Source organism: Diceros bicornis, chromosome 11 (assembly GCF_020826845.1).
Source record: "Diceros bicornis minor isolate mBicDic1 chromosome 11, mDicBic1.mat.cur, whole genome shotgun sequence".
NCBI lineage: Eukaryota > Metazoa > Chordata > Mammalia > Perissodactyla > Rhinocerotidae > Diceros > Diceros bicornis.
In genome coordinates, this window is record NC_080750.1 from 65042594 (window position 1) to 65059976 (window position 17383).

The 17383-nt window shown below is 39.8% G+C and overlaps 1 protein-coding gene across 1 annotated transcript in view; it reads left to right on the top strand.

Moving 5' to 3' along the window:
* INTS9 (integrator complex subunit 9) overlaps window positions 1-17383 on the top strand; it is a 122347-nt gene that overhangs the window by 54120 nt on the left and 50844 nt on the right. The window contains exon 6 of the mRNA XM_058550428.1: window positions 4542-4628. Coding sequence (XP_058406411.1) covers window positions 4542-4628 — 87 coding nt within the window. The remainder of the gene's footprint in view (window positions 1-4541; window positions 4629-17383) is intronic.

Here is a 17383-nt window from a genome sequence, read left to right on the forward strand (position 1 = left end):
CAGTTTTTTTCCATGCTTCATTTCCAGTTTCAAAGCATTATGGTCTGAAAAGATGCTTGTTATGATTTCAATCTTCTTAAATTTATTGAGGCTTGCCTTGTTTCCCAACATATGGTCTATCCTTGAGAATGTTCCATGGGTGCTTGAGAAGAATGTGTAGTCAGCTGTTTTTGGATGGAGGGCTCTGTATATGTCTACTAGGTCCTTCTCGTCCAGTTTTTCATTTAAGTCTACTATTTCTTTATTGACTTTTTGTCGGGATGATCTATCCATTGATGTAAGTGGGGTATTAAGATCCCGTACTATTATTGTGTTGTTGTTAATGTCTCCTTTTAGGTTTGTTAATAGTTGCTTTCTGTACATTGGTGCTCCTATGTTGGGTGCATATATATTTAAAAGTGATATGTCTTCTTGGTGGAGTGTCCCTTTTATCATTATATATTTCCTTTCTTTGTCTGTCTTAACCTGTTTTATCTTGAAGTCTACTTTGTCTGATATAAGTATGGCGACACCTGCTTTCTTTTGTTTGCCATTAGCTTGGAGTATTGTCTTCCATCCTTTCACTCTGAGCCTGTGCTTGTCTTTAGAGCAGAGATGTGTTTCCTGGAGGCAGCATATTGTTGGGTCTTGCTTTTTAATCCATCCTGCCACTCTGTATCTTTTGATTGGAGAGGTCAATCCATTTACATTTAGGGTAATTCTTGATATATGAGGGCTTAATGTTGCTGTTTTGTCACTTATTTTCTGGTTCTTTTGCGTTTCCTTTGTTTCTTGTCCCATTTGTTTCGGACTGCCAATTCAGTTTGGTGGTTCTGTCTTATGACTCTTCTAGTTTTCTCTTTGTTTATCATATGTGATTTTGTTTTGATTATTTGTTTAGTGGTTACCTTGAGGTTTGTGTAGAAAATCTTGTGTATGAGATAGTCCATTATCTGATGGCCTCCTATTTCCTTATACTAAGTCAATTCAGTCACTTTCCTTTTCCCCTTCTCAGTCGTTCTTGTTATACCTTATTCTATCTTGTGTTGTGGCTGTGTGTTTACAGTGATGAGGTTAAATTTATTTTTGGTGAATTCCTTCCTTTGATCTTTGATTTTGGTATTTAAGTGGTTGCTAACCTATTCCGGTAAAGATCTACTATTTTTCTGAGTTTATCTACCTATTTTTCTCCTTGCTCCAAGCTTTGTATTCCCTTTCTCGTCTTTTTTTCAGGTCTGAGGGCCTTCTTGAGTATTTCTTGTAGTGGGGGTCTCGTGGCCATGAATCTCCCTTAGCTTTTGTTTATCTGGGAGAGTTACTATTTCTCCATCATGTTTGAAGGATATTTTTGCTGGATAGAGTATTCTTGGCTGAAAGTTTTTGTCTTTCAGTATTTTGAATATATCATTCCAGTCTCTCCTAGCCTGTAAAGTTTCTGTTGAGAAATCCACCGAGAGCCTGATGGAACTTCCTTTGTACGTTATTTTTTGTTTTTGTCTAGCTGCCCTTAATATTGTTTCTTTGTCATTGACCCTGGCTAGCCTTACCACTGGGTGTCGTGGAGTGGGCCTTTGCCTGTTGACATATTTAGGTGACCTGTTGGCTTTGCTTACTGGTATTTCCTGCTCCTTCGCCAGATTTGGGAAATTCTCAGCTATTAGTTCCTTGAATAGGCTCTCTGTTCCTCTTCCCCTCTCTTCTCCCTCAGGAATACCTATAATTCTTATGTTACATTTCCTAATACAGTCAGATATTTCTCAGAGACTTTCTTCATTTCTTTTTAGTCTTAGTTCTCTCTCCTCTTCCATCTGGAGCTATCTGTATTTCTGTCCTCTAAAATGCTAATTCTTTCCTCCATATTGTCAGCTCTGTTCTTTAAAGATTCCAGATTCTCCTTTATCGCCTCCATTGTGTTCTTCATCTCCATCAGCAGTGATTGGTTTTTCTTTATGATTTCAATCTCTTTTGTGAAGAAACTCCTAATCTCATTGAATTGTTTGTCTGTGTTGTCTCGTATTTCGTTGAGTGTTTTTATGATAGCTATTTTGAAATCTCTGTCATTTAGGTTATGGATTTCTGTGTCTTCAGGGTTGGTTTCTGGGTGCTTGTCATTTTCCTTCTGGTCTGGTGATTTCATGTATCTTTGCATTGTGGTTCCTGTGTTGGCTTTGTTTTTCCTCATCCTGGAAATCTCTGGTTGTCATTTCTACCCGCCACCAGTGTGTGGGGGTAAATGGCTGTGTAATCTGAGCCTCCTGCGCTCTGCCCGGGCTGTTCGCTGCGATCCGCGGGTCGCTTGGTCTGGTCTGGTCAGCTGAGCTGCAGGGTCTGGTTTGCGGGGGCAGGGGGGGGCTCTCTCTTTTGCCCTCTGGGTCCCTGGCGTGGGGGGCTTCTCGTTCGCCCCTCATTGTCTGCTCTCTGAGGTGTTCAGATGTTCATGGTGCCCCTGTAGCAGTTCTGAGTCCTCTGTGTGGGAGTTTCCCACTGGCTGAGAGCGCAAAGAGCTACGGTTTCCCCACAGAGGGCTGCCCCTGCCCCCTCTCTGGGAGCCACAGCGACCGGGATCACTAATCTGATGGGGAGGGAGAGGAGTTCTCCTTACCTCTCCCCACTTCCTCTGGGGGCCCAGCACAGTCCACTCTCAGATGTGTGGCAGTGTGGATCTTTCCGATCTTGCTTTTCACTGTCTAGGATTCCATTGTTGGTCTGTGACTGTTCCTTTTGTTGTATCGGGTGAAGAGTTTACAGGAAAGCTCACTCCGCCATGACGCTGACGTCACCCATTAGTCTTGTTTTTTTGTTACAAAAACTAGAAGGAGTTTGCAGAGACATCTCCTCTGTGCAGATGATACTAATTAGGGGAGGTAACATTTAATAAGATGCCACAAAGATGCAATGCAAAGAGCTTCAGGAGAAAGGAACATAGCATATTTAAGAAGAGAAGCAGAAATTTTATTACTTTGCTTTCAAAATATCCCCCCCTTTTTGATTTAGTGCAGACTATAAATGGAGACAGCTTGTAGAAAACAGGATGAGTAATTAGATGGTTAAGTTGTCTGTACTGTTGACCGAGTGAAACTCAGGACTCCAACGAGTGAAAACCGCAGAGCCTTCCTCTGACTCTGAGAATGCTCTGCCCTTTCTTCCTCTGGTCCTCCCAAGCCTTCGTGATCCAGGTGGTTGCTGCAAGTAACTGTAGCATCATTTAGTGAGAAAGAAACTATATGAAGAAAATTACCCCAGAAAAAAGAATTGTGTTGAATTAAAGTAACAAGTATGGTGTAAGGTGAAACCATCAAGACCCAAAATATGGGATCTAGGTGTCGATATAGACTGTGATCTTTGGGTTTTAGTGTCTTACAGAAGTCCAACAAGATAGAATTACCAGAAATGAAACGAAATATGTCCTTGTTTTTATGTCAAGTCACATTACCTGCAGTGTGTACAGAAAAACCTAAGGGATCTGAGGAAGAGACATTATAAAAAAGTAAAGCACTCAAGATGATGGGTCATTTTCAATGAAAGGATAAGCTGAAAACATTAGACTCTAGTCTAAAAAAGTTTGAGTATGGATGCACCACATTGGTCTCCTGAAAGCTATGGTAAGAATGATAATGACTTTGGAACCCAGATCTTAGAATGCTGGAACTAGTACTGCTCCTTCAGGATGAAAGGAGGAGATGGTATTAGTAATAAATAAATAAATGGAAATGAAATGAAGTTGTTCACCATTAAAATGCTAGTAAATTTATGGCTTACCGTATCTGTATTTTGATTGGGAGAGGGTTTAAGTCAATATGGATCATCTATACTGGATTATGAAAGGGAATTCAAGATGTTGAAAATCTGTTGCTAGCTTTTTGGTCATCCTCTAGCCATTCAGGATTCTAACAGTTCTCTGTCCCTTATATTCCTCAGAGCATGTGGAGCCTTGATCCAATTGAGTGAGGCATTTCTTAGATGCCGTCAGTTGTGGCTCTGTAGTCGTAATCCATCTTGTGATCTGCAGAGCCTGTCCTTTTGCAGGTCCTTGAGTTAGGTTTTTAGGAGTAGTCCTTAGAGTATTCTTCCACATGGAATTTTGTTAATTCCTAAAACACACGTCAAGAAAATTTATTTTACCAGTTTAAAATGTCCACTTAATATTGTCATTAAGAAAACAACCCTACCTCCACCCCTGCCACCACCAAAATCAGGTACTTCACAGTCGTTTAACTTTTTCTCCTTTCGTATTTTTAGTTACCTTAAGACAGAGATCTTAAAAGTGAGAGTTAAACCGTAGGCTTATATATTTCAGTGTTTAGAGACAAGAAACATGCCAGACTTGTTTTAAAGGTGAATTAAATCATTTACATTCAGAATTTTTAACATGGAATTTAATGAGAAGGCTAGGTCTTTGTTCCACATTATGTAAAATGGTACCCAAGTTTATATGCAAAAGAGCGAAACGTGATTGGGAAGGGGGAAGGTGGACAAACCCATTTCTCTTGGCTACAGTGTTACTGTGTGGTGTTTTTCTAATTATTTTATGAGTGTTCATCACTTTTTTTGTTTAAACTCAGGCTTCTCATGGAAGAGCTGGTGAATTTCATTGAAAGAGTGCCCAAGGCTCAGTCTGCCTCCTTGTGGAAGAACAAGGATATTCAGCGGTGAGCAATAGGCCTGTCTATTCCCTTGACAGGAGAGCCTTAAGCTTTGCAAAACAGTCTCATTTGTTTTATTTTATGCTTAAACGTTTATACTGTTAGAACAAAAGATTCTCTTTTCTCTATTTTATGTAAGAGTTATGTTTGATTCAACCATCATATTTTGAGAGAAAATCATGCCATGTGCAAGATACTATGCTGGGTCTGGGAGTTTTTAAAAATTAGTGAAATAGTTAGCTCTACCTTTCAGGTGCTCAGGGGTTAATGAGAAATCAGGAAAACAGGTAAATTACAATCTTGGGTGGCATGTATTATAAGAGATGCTTGATCACAGTGGTGTAGGTACTCAGAAAATGAAGAACACTCTCTGCTTAGGGAATCTGAGGAGGACATTCCTTAGGAGGTGACAATTAAGGTGGGTCTTGGAGGAAGAAAAGGACTTTTCCAGCTAGAAAAGGTCAGGAAGTGGGGTCCAGACACAGCATCATAAGATATAGTATATTCAGGGAACAGTGAGAAATTCAGGGTGAATTAGAATGGGTAGAATAAAGAGGTGAAAGATGAAACTAGAGAGGTACATTGGAGCGAGATAATGAAGAATCTAATGTATAAAGTTTGAATTTTATATTATTGCAAGTGGGAAGTCCATCAATGTAGTTTTATAAGGAAGAGAATAATGTGATCACATTTTTGTTTTGGGAAAGTAACACTGGGTGCAGTGTGGAAGATGAATGTGAGTGCAGAGATGGGGGCAGGAAGTGGTAGGACTGTTTCAGAAACCCAGGGGAGAGAACAAAGGCCTGAACTAAGGCAGTAGCAATGAGCATGAAGAGTCTAATGTAAAAGAAATTTCTGAGATAGAATTTAAAAGAATTGGTAAGAATTGTGACAGAGGCTGTGAAGTTGTAATTAGGAAGTTCAGAGGAGAACTGAGTGGAAGCCAAGGTAAAAAGGAAGTTTCCCAAAACCCGGGCTTGTCAGTGGTATCAGATGCCGCAGAAATGTCGTGATGGAGATGAGGCCTCTGGTTATGGAAATCCCAGAGAGGTTAGTTTCAGTAGAGCACTAGGATCAGCTTATAAGAGGTGAAGTAAATAGAAATATAATAGAGGAGGCAAGGAGACAGCTTGATTCTACTTTCATGCTCTCATATTTAATTGGCAGTGGAGGACACCAGTCAGTCTTAACATACTGCAGTCTCTCTAACCCTACCAACTGCTGCCCTCACCTCCAGGCACCACAGGAGTCCCAGCCTTCCAGACCTAGCATCCAGAGTTGGGAGTAAAAACTCATTTTGTGACATAAGTAGCGCATGTTCCATATGCTCCTACCCAAGTCTGCTCTTTTCTAGTTACATTGCCACTGAGTTCTCATGCGCTCTAGGTCAGTGATTTGTTAGCCATCTGGTTATCTAAACTTTAGACTTAGTATTTGTGAATATTGTTTCTACAAGAATTTGTACGTGTAGCTAAGAGAATATGCTTTTATACTATAACTGTTTGAGACTTTGACCATGGGAGTCTCCCCTAGGCATTCCTTTGTATACATGTTATTTATTTTATTTAACTTATATAGCACTTGCTGTGTGTCGGACATTATTCTCAATGTTTTGATTCATTTAATTCTTTAACATTGTCTTTTACAGAAGAGAAAACAGGCACAGATAGGTTAACTAACTTGCTCAAGGTCACCCAACTGGTGAGCGGTAGGATTTGGATTCAAACGTAGGCAGTCGGGCTGGTCTGGTTCCACAGTCCGTGCTCTTAACCTTTGTGCTGGGCCACCTCTTGGGCACACACACGCCTCTTCTCGTGTGCATGTGAGCCCCCTCTCATGTGACGGGAGGAGGAAGAATGTTTAACTGTGCACATTTTCTCCTATGTTTTATGGATTTTCTTTATGTCTCTATTTCCCTGATTGGGGATGTGATGTCTGTATGGCTTCACGTTAGAAAATGTTTTCTGGACGCGCACACATCTGGGTGTTCTGTATGTAACATGAATTGCTTCCTTGATCTGACCGCCCTACCCAATTAGTACAGGGTCCCCTCCCCTCCTCATTTGCATTCCTGTTCTCAGCTCCCTTTCCTCCTGCCCATTGCTATTTCTCCTTTCCCTTTTCTTTCTCCCATGTGCCCACTGGACCACATTGGACCCAGTTCTCTGTATCTCCCTCCTTAGAAACCTTAGGACTTTGTTTTCTTTCCCCATGGAACACGTACACCTTTGGCTTCCCTTACTTCCTCCTTTTAAATTTATACCCTTTATAATATTCTGCCACAAATAGTTTTGGCACACCAGAAATGATGTTCAAAGGTCACCGTTTCCTGACTCTCAAGTCCTGGGCCAAGTCTTAGGAAGTTCCAAGTCCTTATTTTGCCTTTTCTTCTGTGACCTTGGGTGGAGTCCCTGGCAGTTTTCCTTTACCTCCCATTCTTTGTAAAATACAAGGTAACTGGCTCACAAAAGAAATGCCATTGTATACTAGGCAGAAAGGTGAGGAACTTGAAGGAGCAGAGGGCTAGGGAGGAGCTGAAAGTTATTTTGTAAGATACTTAGGAAATCTCCCTTTTTAAAAAAGTGCTAGTTGAAATAAAACCTTGAATTTGCTATCTCGCCACCTGGTGGGCAAAAATCAGAAACTGTTGAAAGCACTTGGTAGAGGAGCAAAGAGAATAGTTTGCAATATTAGCAAAGACAATATTTCATTATTTCCTGTATTGTGACCATATTTCTGGTCCTGGTCAAGTATTTTGTTTTGTCTTTTGAGTGTGAGATGAGCCATTGTTATTGACAGAGAAAGAGAAGAGTCTAATTATTGGAAAGAGTATGCTGAGGTGTTAGACAAACCAAAAAAGCTGTGTCCTCTTTTTCTTCTCGATAGACTCAGCATAAATGTTAGAAGCGGTAGAAAAATTTGAAGAGTTCTTTTGAAGTATTCACCTAGAATCTAACCTTGGGCCAGAATACTAAAAGTGCATCATTAGGGCAACATTTGTGCTGAAGGATTAACGTCACTTGTAAATTTCTGTCACAAGCCAGTTGATATCTAATGTCCCAAAGTACTGTGACTTACTGTATTGAGAAACACTGTTTTTTGCTGTCTGCTACATTAACATTTTTCCCAAGTGATATGGGCTGTGTCTTTTCTTTATTTCTTCGTTCTTTTTTTTTTTTTTCTTTAATTCCTGCGCTCTCCTTGTCCAGTTCCTCTAAAGTAGGGTCACAAACTCAGATGCCTCCAGGGATGGAGAAGATAATAGGAGTGAGGTGGATTGCCAAGAACTATGGACCAGCGACCACACCCCTCTGAAGGGGCAGCCAACACTCAACTTCGGCAGATTGTGGCCATATGGGAACGTGAGCCCGTCGCTGCCAAATCTTCCTTTTCTTAAGAGAGGCTCAAAATCTGGATGTTCTAAATGTGATTTTTTAAAATCTTTTTAAAATATTGGCTCACACATTAAAATAAAATCCTGTGTGATCCAAGCAAAACACCTCAGTGAGTTGGATTTGAGCCTCAAGCCCCCAATTTTTGACTTATACTTAAACCTTATACTGTCAGTCTCTTCATTAAGTGCCAAAAATTAATGCATCTTAGTAGCTTAAGTTACTAATAAGACCATCAACTAAAGAAAACAGTAAATTAAAATCTTTCCAACTCATTGGTCAAAGGAATCTGACAAATTCCCTTAAATCATTTGAAGTTAGTTTGAATCAGCATTTGATTTAGTATTGGTATGTATAACAAAAAAAAAACAATTACTCTTGCTTGTTGGCAGCTGTCTGACTTCCTGCCTCAGTTGACACTGCTCTTTGAGATTTATTTAGAAGTGAGCCATCCTTCTTCCTCATTTTGACGTTGCAGTTTATTCTTCTTGAAAAAGAGATTTTGAAGAGTTGGAAAAGGAGAATCCCTTGCAATATAATTCTTGAGTCTCTGACTTTCCTACACTCACTTCAAAGTTTAATTTCTTAATGGGAAAATTTAAAGCAAAATATTCTACTTAAGAGACTAACTCAGCCTCTAGTATTTTTTGTATGAGGCTAGCATTTTTTGTATAAGACTATAAATCTACAATTATAATTAAGGATAAATCATTACAAGATACTGTCATAATCCTCTCGCAAGCATTAAGGAATTATGCACTGGTATATTCCTGGCTGAAGTGTTATGGCAATTTTCAGTACTCAGAGCTTAAAATATGGATTCTTACCTTATAGGACACACACAAAAAAGCATATCCTGGTTGAAGTTTTTCTGCTTTGACACTCCTTGGGTATTTATAGAGGGATTTATCAGGTCTAACTATATAGTAGGAAGAAAATTCAAGTTATGGGCTTGGAGATCAAATAGACTAGTGTTTGTATTTCCGATCTGCTTCTTAGTAGCTGCAGCAATTTATTTCTTCTAGGCTCTGTTTCCTCGTTTATAAAATGGGAATAATATTAGCGATTTCACAGGGTTGCTCTGAAGACTAAATGAGTAATGTGAGTCAAGTCCTTAAAATGCTGCTGGGCACACAGTAGGTGCTCAGTGAACACCAGCGTCCTTTCCCTTTTAATGATATATGCTTGGCTCACATAACCCTGTTCAGTATCCGGCACACATCTACCTTCCCCTGCCTAATTATCTTTAGACACTGCCTTTCCTGATGAAAGCAAGGTAGTATAGTAGAAGGAAAACTATTTTCTTATCCCACTGTTGCCTCTAGTTGGTTAGCACTGTCATTCAGGTTCTGGGACTCAATCTCCTTTTCTGTAAAATAAGAGAATTGAATTAAATTATCTCTAAGTTCACTTATGTTACAGTTTTTAAAGATGTCCAAGGGAAAGGCTCCTTAATTACATCCTCATAGTGTGGCAGTACTTTGATGAAGTTATCACAGCTTGTTCTTCAGCTTTGCAATTCCAGAAACTTAATCATTTCATTTCACTCAGAGTAGATTAGCCTCTGAGGGCCTGGTTCAGGCTGACCAAACTGCCAGGATACTGACTGACAAACAAAAAGTCCATTTAATTAGTTTATATTGAGACATCTGCCCGGCTCCAGAATTAGAATGGTTCATCTATCTAAGACACCTTCTGGTCGGCAAGCCCACTTAAGAGATCAAATTATAGATAAGAGTTTTTTTGATAAGCATAGAATTAAAGCAAAGATAGTACTCTCAAGAATTCTTTCTGTCGAGCTTTGGTAGCGTAAGCTAATGCCTTTGTCCTTTTAGAGATAAATTGATCTAAAACAAAATCAGGAATTATAATCTAGTTTCTGGTTAATCTTGAGAAATGCTTGATTTTCAGGCTCCAGTTTTGGTAAACTCCAAATAGATCATCACTCTGTTCACACATCTCCACTCCACCCTACCCACGTGTACGTTAAGCACAGTTTGCTGTAATGAGAGGAAGAAAACTTTTCTGCTTCTTATATTCTTTGTATTCTGTTCTTACATTCATTTTGTTCATTCATTCCTTCATTCCTCAAACAATTAAAAAATCCCAACCCAGGGCCGGCCCCATGGCTTAGCAGTTAAGTGCGTGCGCTCCGCTACTGGCGGCCCGGGTTCGGATCCAGGGCGCGCACCGACGCACTGCTTCTCTGGCCATGCTGAGGCCGCGTCCCACATACAGCACTTAGAAGGATGTGCAACTATGACATACAACTATCTACTGGGGCTTTGGGGGGAAAAAAAAAAAAAGGAGGAGGATTGGCAATAGATGTTAGCTCAGAGCCCGTCTTCCTCAGCAAAAAGAGGAGGATTAGCATGGATGTTAGCTCAGGACTGATCTTCCTCACACACACAAAAAATAATAATAATAATAATTTGTCCCATGTCTTTAAAAAAAAAATCCCAACCAATGTTTTATTTATAAGCTTTTAAGTGATCCCTATGGACTTAGTCCATAGTCTTACCCTTTAACAAAAACACATGATCTTGTGCTGCTTATTGTGCTGGTAGGATGCAAGAAGAGACAGCAGAGCTCTGGCATGATGTCAGAGCACTGGGAAAAAAGTTTATTAAGCACTCAAGTGTGATAAGAACAAAACAAAACAATTAAATCTTTTTGAAAGTACTTATGAAACATTTAGACTCTGAGAACTTGACATTGATAAATTAGAAGGGCAGAAAAAACAAAACTAGTTCCCAGTGGGTTTTCTTATCCGACTTATCCTAAATCAGCCAATAATCCTAATGACTTTGAATGGCTCTGTAAATGCCTCTATAATTATGGCCTCATGTAAGCATAAGGAGAGTTTTAGGGAAAGCTAGGTTAGACAAGATGTTAGGATATAGAAGGAAGTAATGACAAAGTGACTACGTATCTTGAAAAATCAAAAAGGCTGTTTGCGAAAGGAATTTGTGGGTATAAATATGGAATTCAGAGGACTTTAGACTTATTTGTTGATGCCAAGTGCCTGGCATTATGATAAGTTTGTGGGAAAATGCCCCCAAAAGTTTAAGACATACTCCCTGTACTCAAGGAGCTTGTCAGGCAAAGATTATGTACTAAGTGGCAAAACTTAGGCTGGGCTTGGCAGGTTAAGTAGGGTTTGAAGGAGGGAAGAGATTATTCCAAGATAAGGGAACACTATGGGAAAAAACATGGCAACATGGCATGTTTGAGAGGTGACTGGCTGGGTTAAAATGAGCCAGTGCACACCAGGAAGGAGAGAGAAGGATTTAAAGTTAACATTGTACAAAAGAATATTGAAACTTTGTTCTTTGAAAAATCCAACAATACATTTGACTAATTCCTAATCTAAATCTTTTGTCTAGCTGAGAGAATATTTACTGATATTGTTTATTTGTGAAATTATAGTTGGGAAGCCTATATGAAAAAGGAAACCTCTAGACATTTCCAAATAGAGAAATGAAAAATGATTAGTTGTAGATCTGAAAGATGTAGTCAATATATAAGGTACCAGAATAAGATATCCAAAGAATTTAAGCATAAGGGTGAGGGGGGAATTAATATGCACTTCATATATATATTTTTTAACATACTGATATTTTATTACTTATTTGCTGTAATCCTCACAAACAATTTGTGAGGAAAGTATTTTTTACCCTAAGTTTAGAAATGTGGAGGGAAAAAAGGAGGTTAAGTAGATTGCTCAATATTGCAGCTAAAAGAAACAAAAATCAAGTTAAATGTGACACTAAGAGGAGCCTTCTATGAAAGTTCTGTACAATTAGAGTTTGTAAAAAATTCATTGAGGAGACCTGAGAAAAGCTCAAACTTAGTTAAGGTATTAAAATGCTGCCTCTGTACTAGAACATGGCCCAAAAAACTTTATAATTTATTAATAACACTAGGTCATTTGGCTCTGGGTCTACCACAGGCTCCTTTTATCTCAAGCTCCACTGAGAAGGATCCTCTTCTTGGGTCACTCACATAGTTATTGGCAGGATTCAGTTCCTCAGGGACGTTGGACTGAAGCCGCCCCTGGGCCCTTGCTGTGTTGTCCTCTCCACAGAGCATCTCACAGCATGGCAGCTGGTTTCATCAGAGCGAACAAGCAAGAGGGCAGGAGAGAGTGTGTGGGCAAGATGGAAGTCAGTCTTTTGTGACCTAATCTTGGAATTGACATTCCGTCACTTTTGTCATATTCTCTTCACTAGAGACAAGCCATTAGGTCCAGCGCACACTCAGGGAGGGGCTCACATAAGGGGTTGAATACAGGAAGGCGGGGATCCTGGGGAACTATGTCAGAAGTTGCCTTCCACAAAACCCTAAACTGAGCAGGCCAGACTCGAGACAAGAGTTGTTGGGACCTGCTTAGCCTTCCTCTTCTGGCTCGCTGTTTGGTTCCTTCCATATGCTTTCGCCACCTGGCCCACTGTCATACAGCTCAGTCTACCCAAGCTTACTGGTGCACTGCAGATAGGACGCATTAATAATTGACCGGCTGGTTGTTACCTTTCCTGGAGTAACAAGTGAACAGACATTTTTCCTTTTAAGAGTCTTTTATGTTGGGCACTGTGCCCAGTGCTGAGGATACAAAAATGAAAAACATACTACTATGTGAGTAATATGATGTAATGGGATAAAAAGATGTATTGTTTTTATTATTGTGGGTATTTAATAAGACTCTTCTCCCCCTTCCAACAGTGCTCTACTAAACCAGTTATCAAAAATCATCATGAATGTTTCTCTATAAACAAATGCTTTCTTCAGTTTTTCTGGAACATAAGTTTATGATTTGCATGCTTTTTACCCTGAAGGGGTAGATGGGAAAAGATCCAAACTGAAATATACCTTAATTTTTCACAAGTCTTTTGTTTTGCTTAAGGAAATTTTTTCCCCACCTGAAACACTCCAGTAATTTCTCTAGAAATAGGTTCTGGGCTGTTGAGGGCAAAAGTAGTGAATATTTCATATCTTCAGTCTTCCCTCTTTCCCTTACCAAGGGCTCAGAGCATTTGCTAGCTTACTCCAGAGGCTGAATATATGATTGTTTAATCTCCAGCAGAGATGGAAACATTAAAGTAACCAGATGCCTCATTTTGAGAAAGACTGGTCCAGATTTTGTTTGATTTTTTGTTTTTTGTTTTTTTGGTAAGGAAGATTGGCCCTGAGCTAACATCTTTGCCAGTCTTCCTCTATTTTTTGTATATGGGACGGTGCCACAGCATGGCTTGATGAGCAGTGTGTAGGTCTGTGCCCGGCATCCGAACCCACAAACCCTGGGCCGCCAAAAGCAAAACGCATGAACTTAACCACCGGGCCGGCCCGGTTTCAGATTTTAATCTGCTTAATTTTTGCAGGACATAGTCTAGATGGGAAGGGGAGAGTTTTCTGGGAAGGGGAGAGTTTTCTGGGAAGGGCCATCAAGGGAAGAAAGTAAAGCCCAGTGTAGTTTTGGGTAAAGGCAGTAGTGGCCGTTACCAAGGGATGGGGAAGGAAGTGCACAGTAAAGAAAGTAGAGGAGTTCTAATCTAGCCTTGTGTATGAGTTTGTAGCTCAACCTCTAAGACAGATGACTCAGTGCAGGGCCTTGGCAAATCTGAGGATACTGTAAAATAAATTCAGCTGGGTTGAGAGATACGACTGGGCTGGAAGTGTTATTTCTCATCCTCCCCACTCTCTAGCCGCTCCCATGATAGCCTTCCAGCTCTGGCATAAAGTTAAGAAACCTTTCTGCTCCTACCCAGCCCAAAGTGAGAAGTCTTTATTTTTTATCAAGGGCAGCCCAAGGAGGCCTAAGCCATGGACTCTGATCCTGAAGAATTTAAAGAAGGAGCTAAAGCAGGGGAGTAGCTTGGGTTCTTCCTTGGGACTCTCTAGAGCAGTGCCTAGACCACTCAAGTGCAGAGTCATTGCTCCTCATCGAAGTAAATCGCCCTGGGTTGAAGTCCACTTCTATATTGTTGGTAAATGCATATGCTCCTGGGGCTGTGATGACAGTGTATGTTGGGGAGGATTGGAGACAGTCTTTATTCAGTATCTGTTCGGTGCCAGACACACACATTGTATCATTTACTTCTTGCAGAACAAGTCCAAAAGGAAGGTGATGCTCTCCCTGTCTTACAAATGAGGAAACTAGGGGCCAGAGGTCAAGAGGTAACAGAGGTGAAGAGGTCTGTTTTTTTCCAGTATGTGACAGTGCCTCTGAGAGAACTCTCCTTCCTCAAAATGGTTGGCAGAGAGTTACAAAGATACGGAAGGAGAAGAGAATCAGTAGCCTTAGCCCCTGCCAGTAGCCTCATCCAAAGGTAGCTTCTGTACCACTTCCCTGTGTCTGATACTCAGGGTCAGGCCATCTTCCCAAGGAGCACATAGAGTATGTACCTGGCCTAGACTGGTGTCACAAGACTTGAGAAAAAGTGACCAATGGTCCAGGTTTCAAAGCAGGAGTAAGTACGTATTGTCCACACAAAATGTGATGACGACATTGGAGGAGGTTAGAGACTTGAGGGAGCCTGACCCTGAGAGAGCCATTTATAGCTCAGTATATAAAATATAGGCTGAGGAAAGACCCAGAAAAGAAGGGCCTTCTGAAGTCATGCTGAGAGCCTTGGGTTTTGTCCTGAATGTATTGTGAGCCATTAAAGTGGGGAGAGGGGAGGGTGTGTATGTGTGTGTGTTGCGATTTGCATTTTTAATATATCATTTAGGCCCTTCTGTGAGGGAAGGCAAGTCTGCAGGCAAGGATGACTCATGACTTTTGACATCTCTTTTATTGCCTTGTACTATTGTAAAATTTTCTTAGCCTTAAGCTCCTTGTGAGCAGAGGGCTTTATGTTGTACCTGTTATACCCCTTACAGGACTTAAATGTTATAGCCATAGTCAGGGCTAAGTAAATATTGAATAAATAATGTAAAACCTAAAGCAATCCAATATACATAGAACAGATGAATGAAATAAAAATCTTCATGTGTCTTTATGCAGAAGGTAAAGAGAAGGATTATTGATTTTTTATTGCTGGAGAAACAAAAGTAAAGAGAATTGGAACAACATGATCTATATACGATTTTGATCTAAATCTCTATTCAGTGTTTACATTATCATGACTGTATAAATGCAATTCACTGGCCATATGATGTTAGGATTATTTTTGCTTTCTTTAACAACTTTTTGTTTTCCCTTGAGTTAGTAATTATTTTGTTTGCTTATTTGCTTAGTGTTCTATGTACTTATTCATAATTTATCTCTAACCTCTCCCCAATTTGTCTAAGTCTCTCCTCAGTATGTGCAAACTCAATAGGTATTCTAACAATTTTATCTTCTTGAAAACTCCTGTCCCAGAACCTTCTCTCTTCCTCTGGTCTGAGTCAGCTGCTCTCGGGCCTGCTGCACAGCTTCAGTTTAGAATTTTCACCACCATTTTCCTGAAGATTTCTTCACCTCTTTTTTCTGTTAGAAGCTGTTTTCTGGGCCTTTCTTTTTCTTGTTACACCTTCATTTTGCAGGGCACATCCTCCAATAACTTCCTGAGAAAGAGTGCATGGGAGGTAAATTTCCTGAGACCTTGCACGTCTAAAATGCTTTTTTTCTAACCCCACACTGATAGAAATACAGATTAGATATAATTTTCTCTTAGAATTTTGAAAGCATTGCTCTATTTTCTTCTAGCTTCCAGAAATGCTGTTGAAAAGTCGAATGCTATTCTGAGTCTAGATCTTTGGTATGTATCCTGTTTATTCCTCTATGGAAAGTTTTAGAACCTTCTCTTTGTTCCTTAAGTTCGTGATGTGTCTTACCACAGGACAGTTTTCATTCATGTGCTGAGTACTTAGTGGGCCCTTTCAGTCTAGAACAGAGGTGGCAACTATGGCCAAGCCCCTGTTTTGTGGGCCAAATCTGGCCCGCCACTGTTTTTTATAAATAGTTTTATTGGCATACAGCCACACTCATTCATTTACATATTGTCTGTGGCATTACACGGTTCAGTTGGATAATGTGACAGATTGTATATGGTCTGCAAAGCTTAAAATATCTGTGTCCCTTCATAGAAAATGTTTGCTGACCACCACCACCCTCCCCCTACCCCCATCTAGAAAATCAGGGACTTCAATTCCGGTAAAAAAAAAAAAAAAAAATTTTTTTTTTCCTTTATTCTGGTATAAATTTTTTTCTCTCCTCTTTTCCCTCTCTTTGTTTTTATTTGTTCTTTTGTCTGGGAAATTCTCTTAACTTTATCTCCCAACCTGTCTACAAGTTTTTCATTTCTGCTATATTTCTTATTTTGACATAAATTTTTCTATTTTTTTATTGATGTTTTAATGGTTTTTAACATTGTGAAATTTTGGGTTGTGCATTTTTGTTTGTCCATCACCATATATATGACTCCCTTCACCCCTTGTGCCCACCCCCCAACCCCACTGCCCCTGGTAACCACAGTACAGTTTTCTCTGTCCATGTGTTGGTTTATATTCCACATATGAGTGAGGTCATACAGTGTTTGTCTTTCTCTTTCTGGCTTACTTCACTTAACATAATACGCTCCACGCCCATCCATGTTGTTGCAAATGGGACGATTTTGTCTTTTTTTATGGCTGAGTAGTATTCCATTGTATATATATATACCACATTTTCTTAATCCAATCATCAGACGAGGGACAGTTAGGTTGCTTCCACTTCTTGGCTATGGTGAATAATGCTGCAATGAACATAGGGGTGCATAAGCCTCTTTGGATTGTTGATTTCAGGTGTGTTGGATAGATTCCCAGTAGTGGGATGGCTGGATCATAGGGCATCTCTATTTTTAATTCTTTGAGGAATCTCCATACCGTTTTCCATAGAGGCTGCACCAGTTTGCATTCCCACCAGCTGTGTATGAGGGTTCCTGTTTCTCCACATCCTCTCCAACACTTGTTGTTTTTTGTCTTGGTGATTATAGCCATTCTAACGGGCGTGAGGTGGTATCTTAGTGTTGTTTTGATTTGCATTTCCCTGATGATTAGTGATGTTGAGCATCTTTTCATGTGCCTATTGGCCATCTGTATATCTTCCTTGGAGAAGTGTCTGTTCATTTGCTCTGCCCATTTTTTGATTGGGTTGTTTGTTTTTTTGTTGTTCAATTGTGTGAGTTCTTTATATATTATGGAGATCAACCCCTTGTCAGATGTATGTTTTGCAAATATTCTCTCCCAGCTGGTTGGTTGTCTGTTCATCTTGATTCTGGTTTCATTTGTCTTATAAAAGCTCTTTAATCTGATAAAGTCCCACTTGTTTATTTTTTCTTTAGTTTCCCTAGTCTGGGTAGGCATGTCATCAGAAAAGATTCCTTTATTTTTTTATTTATTTATTTTTTT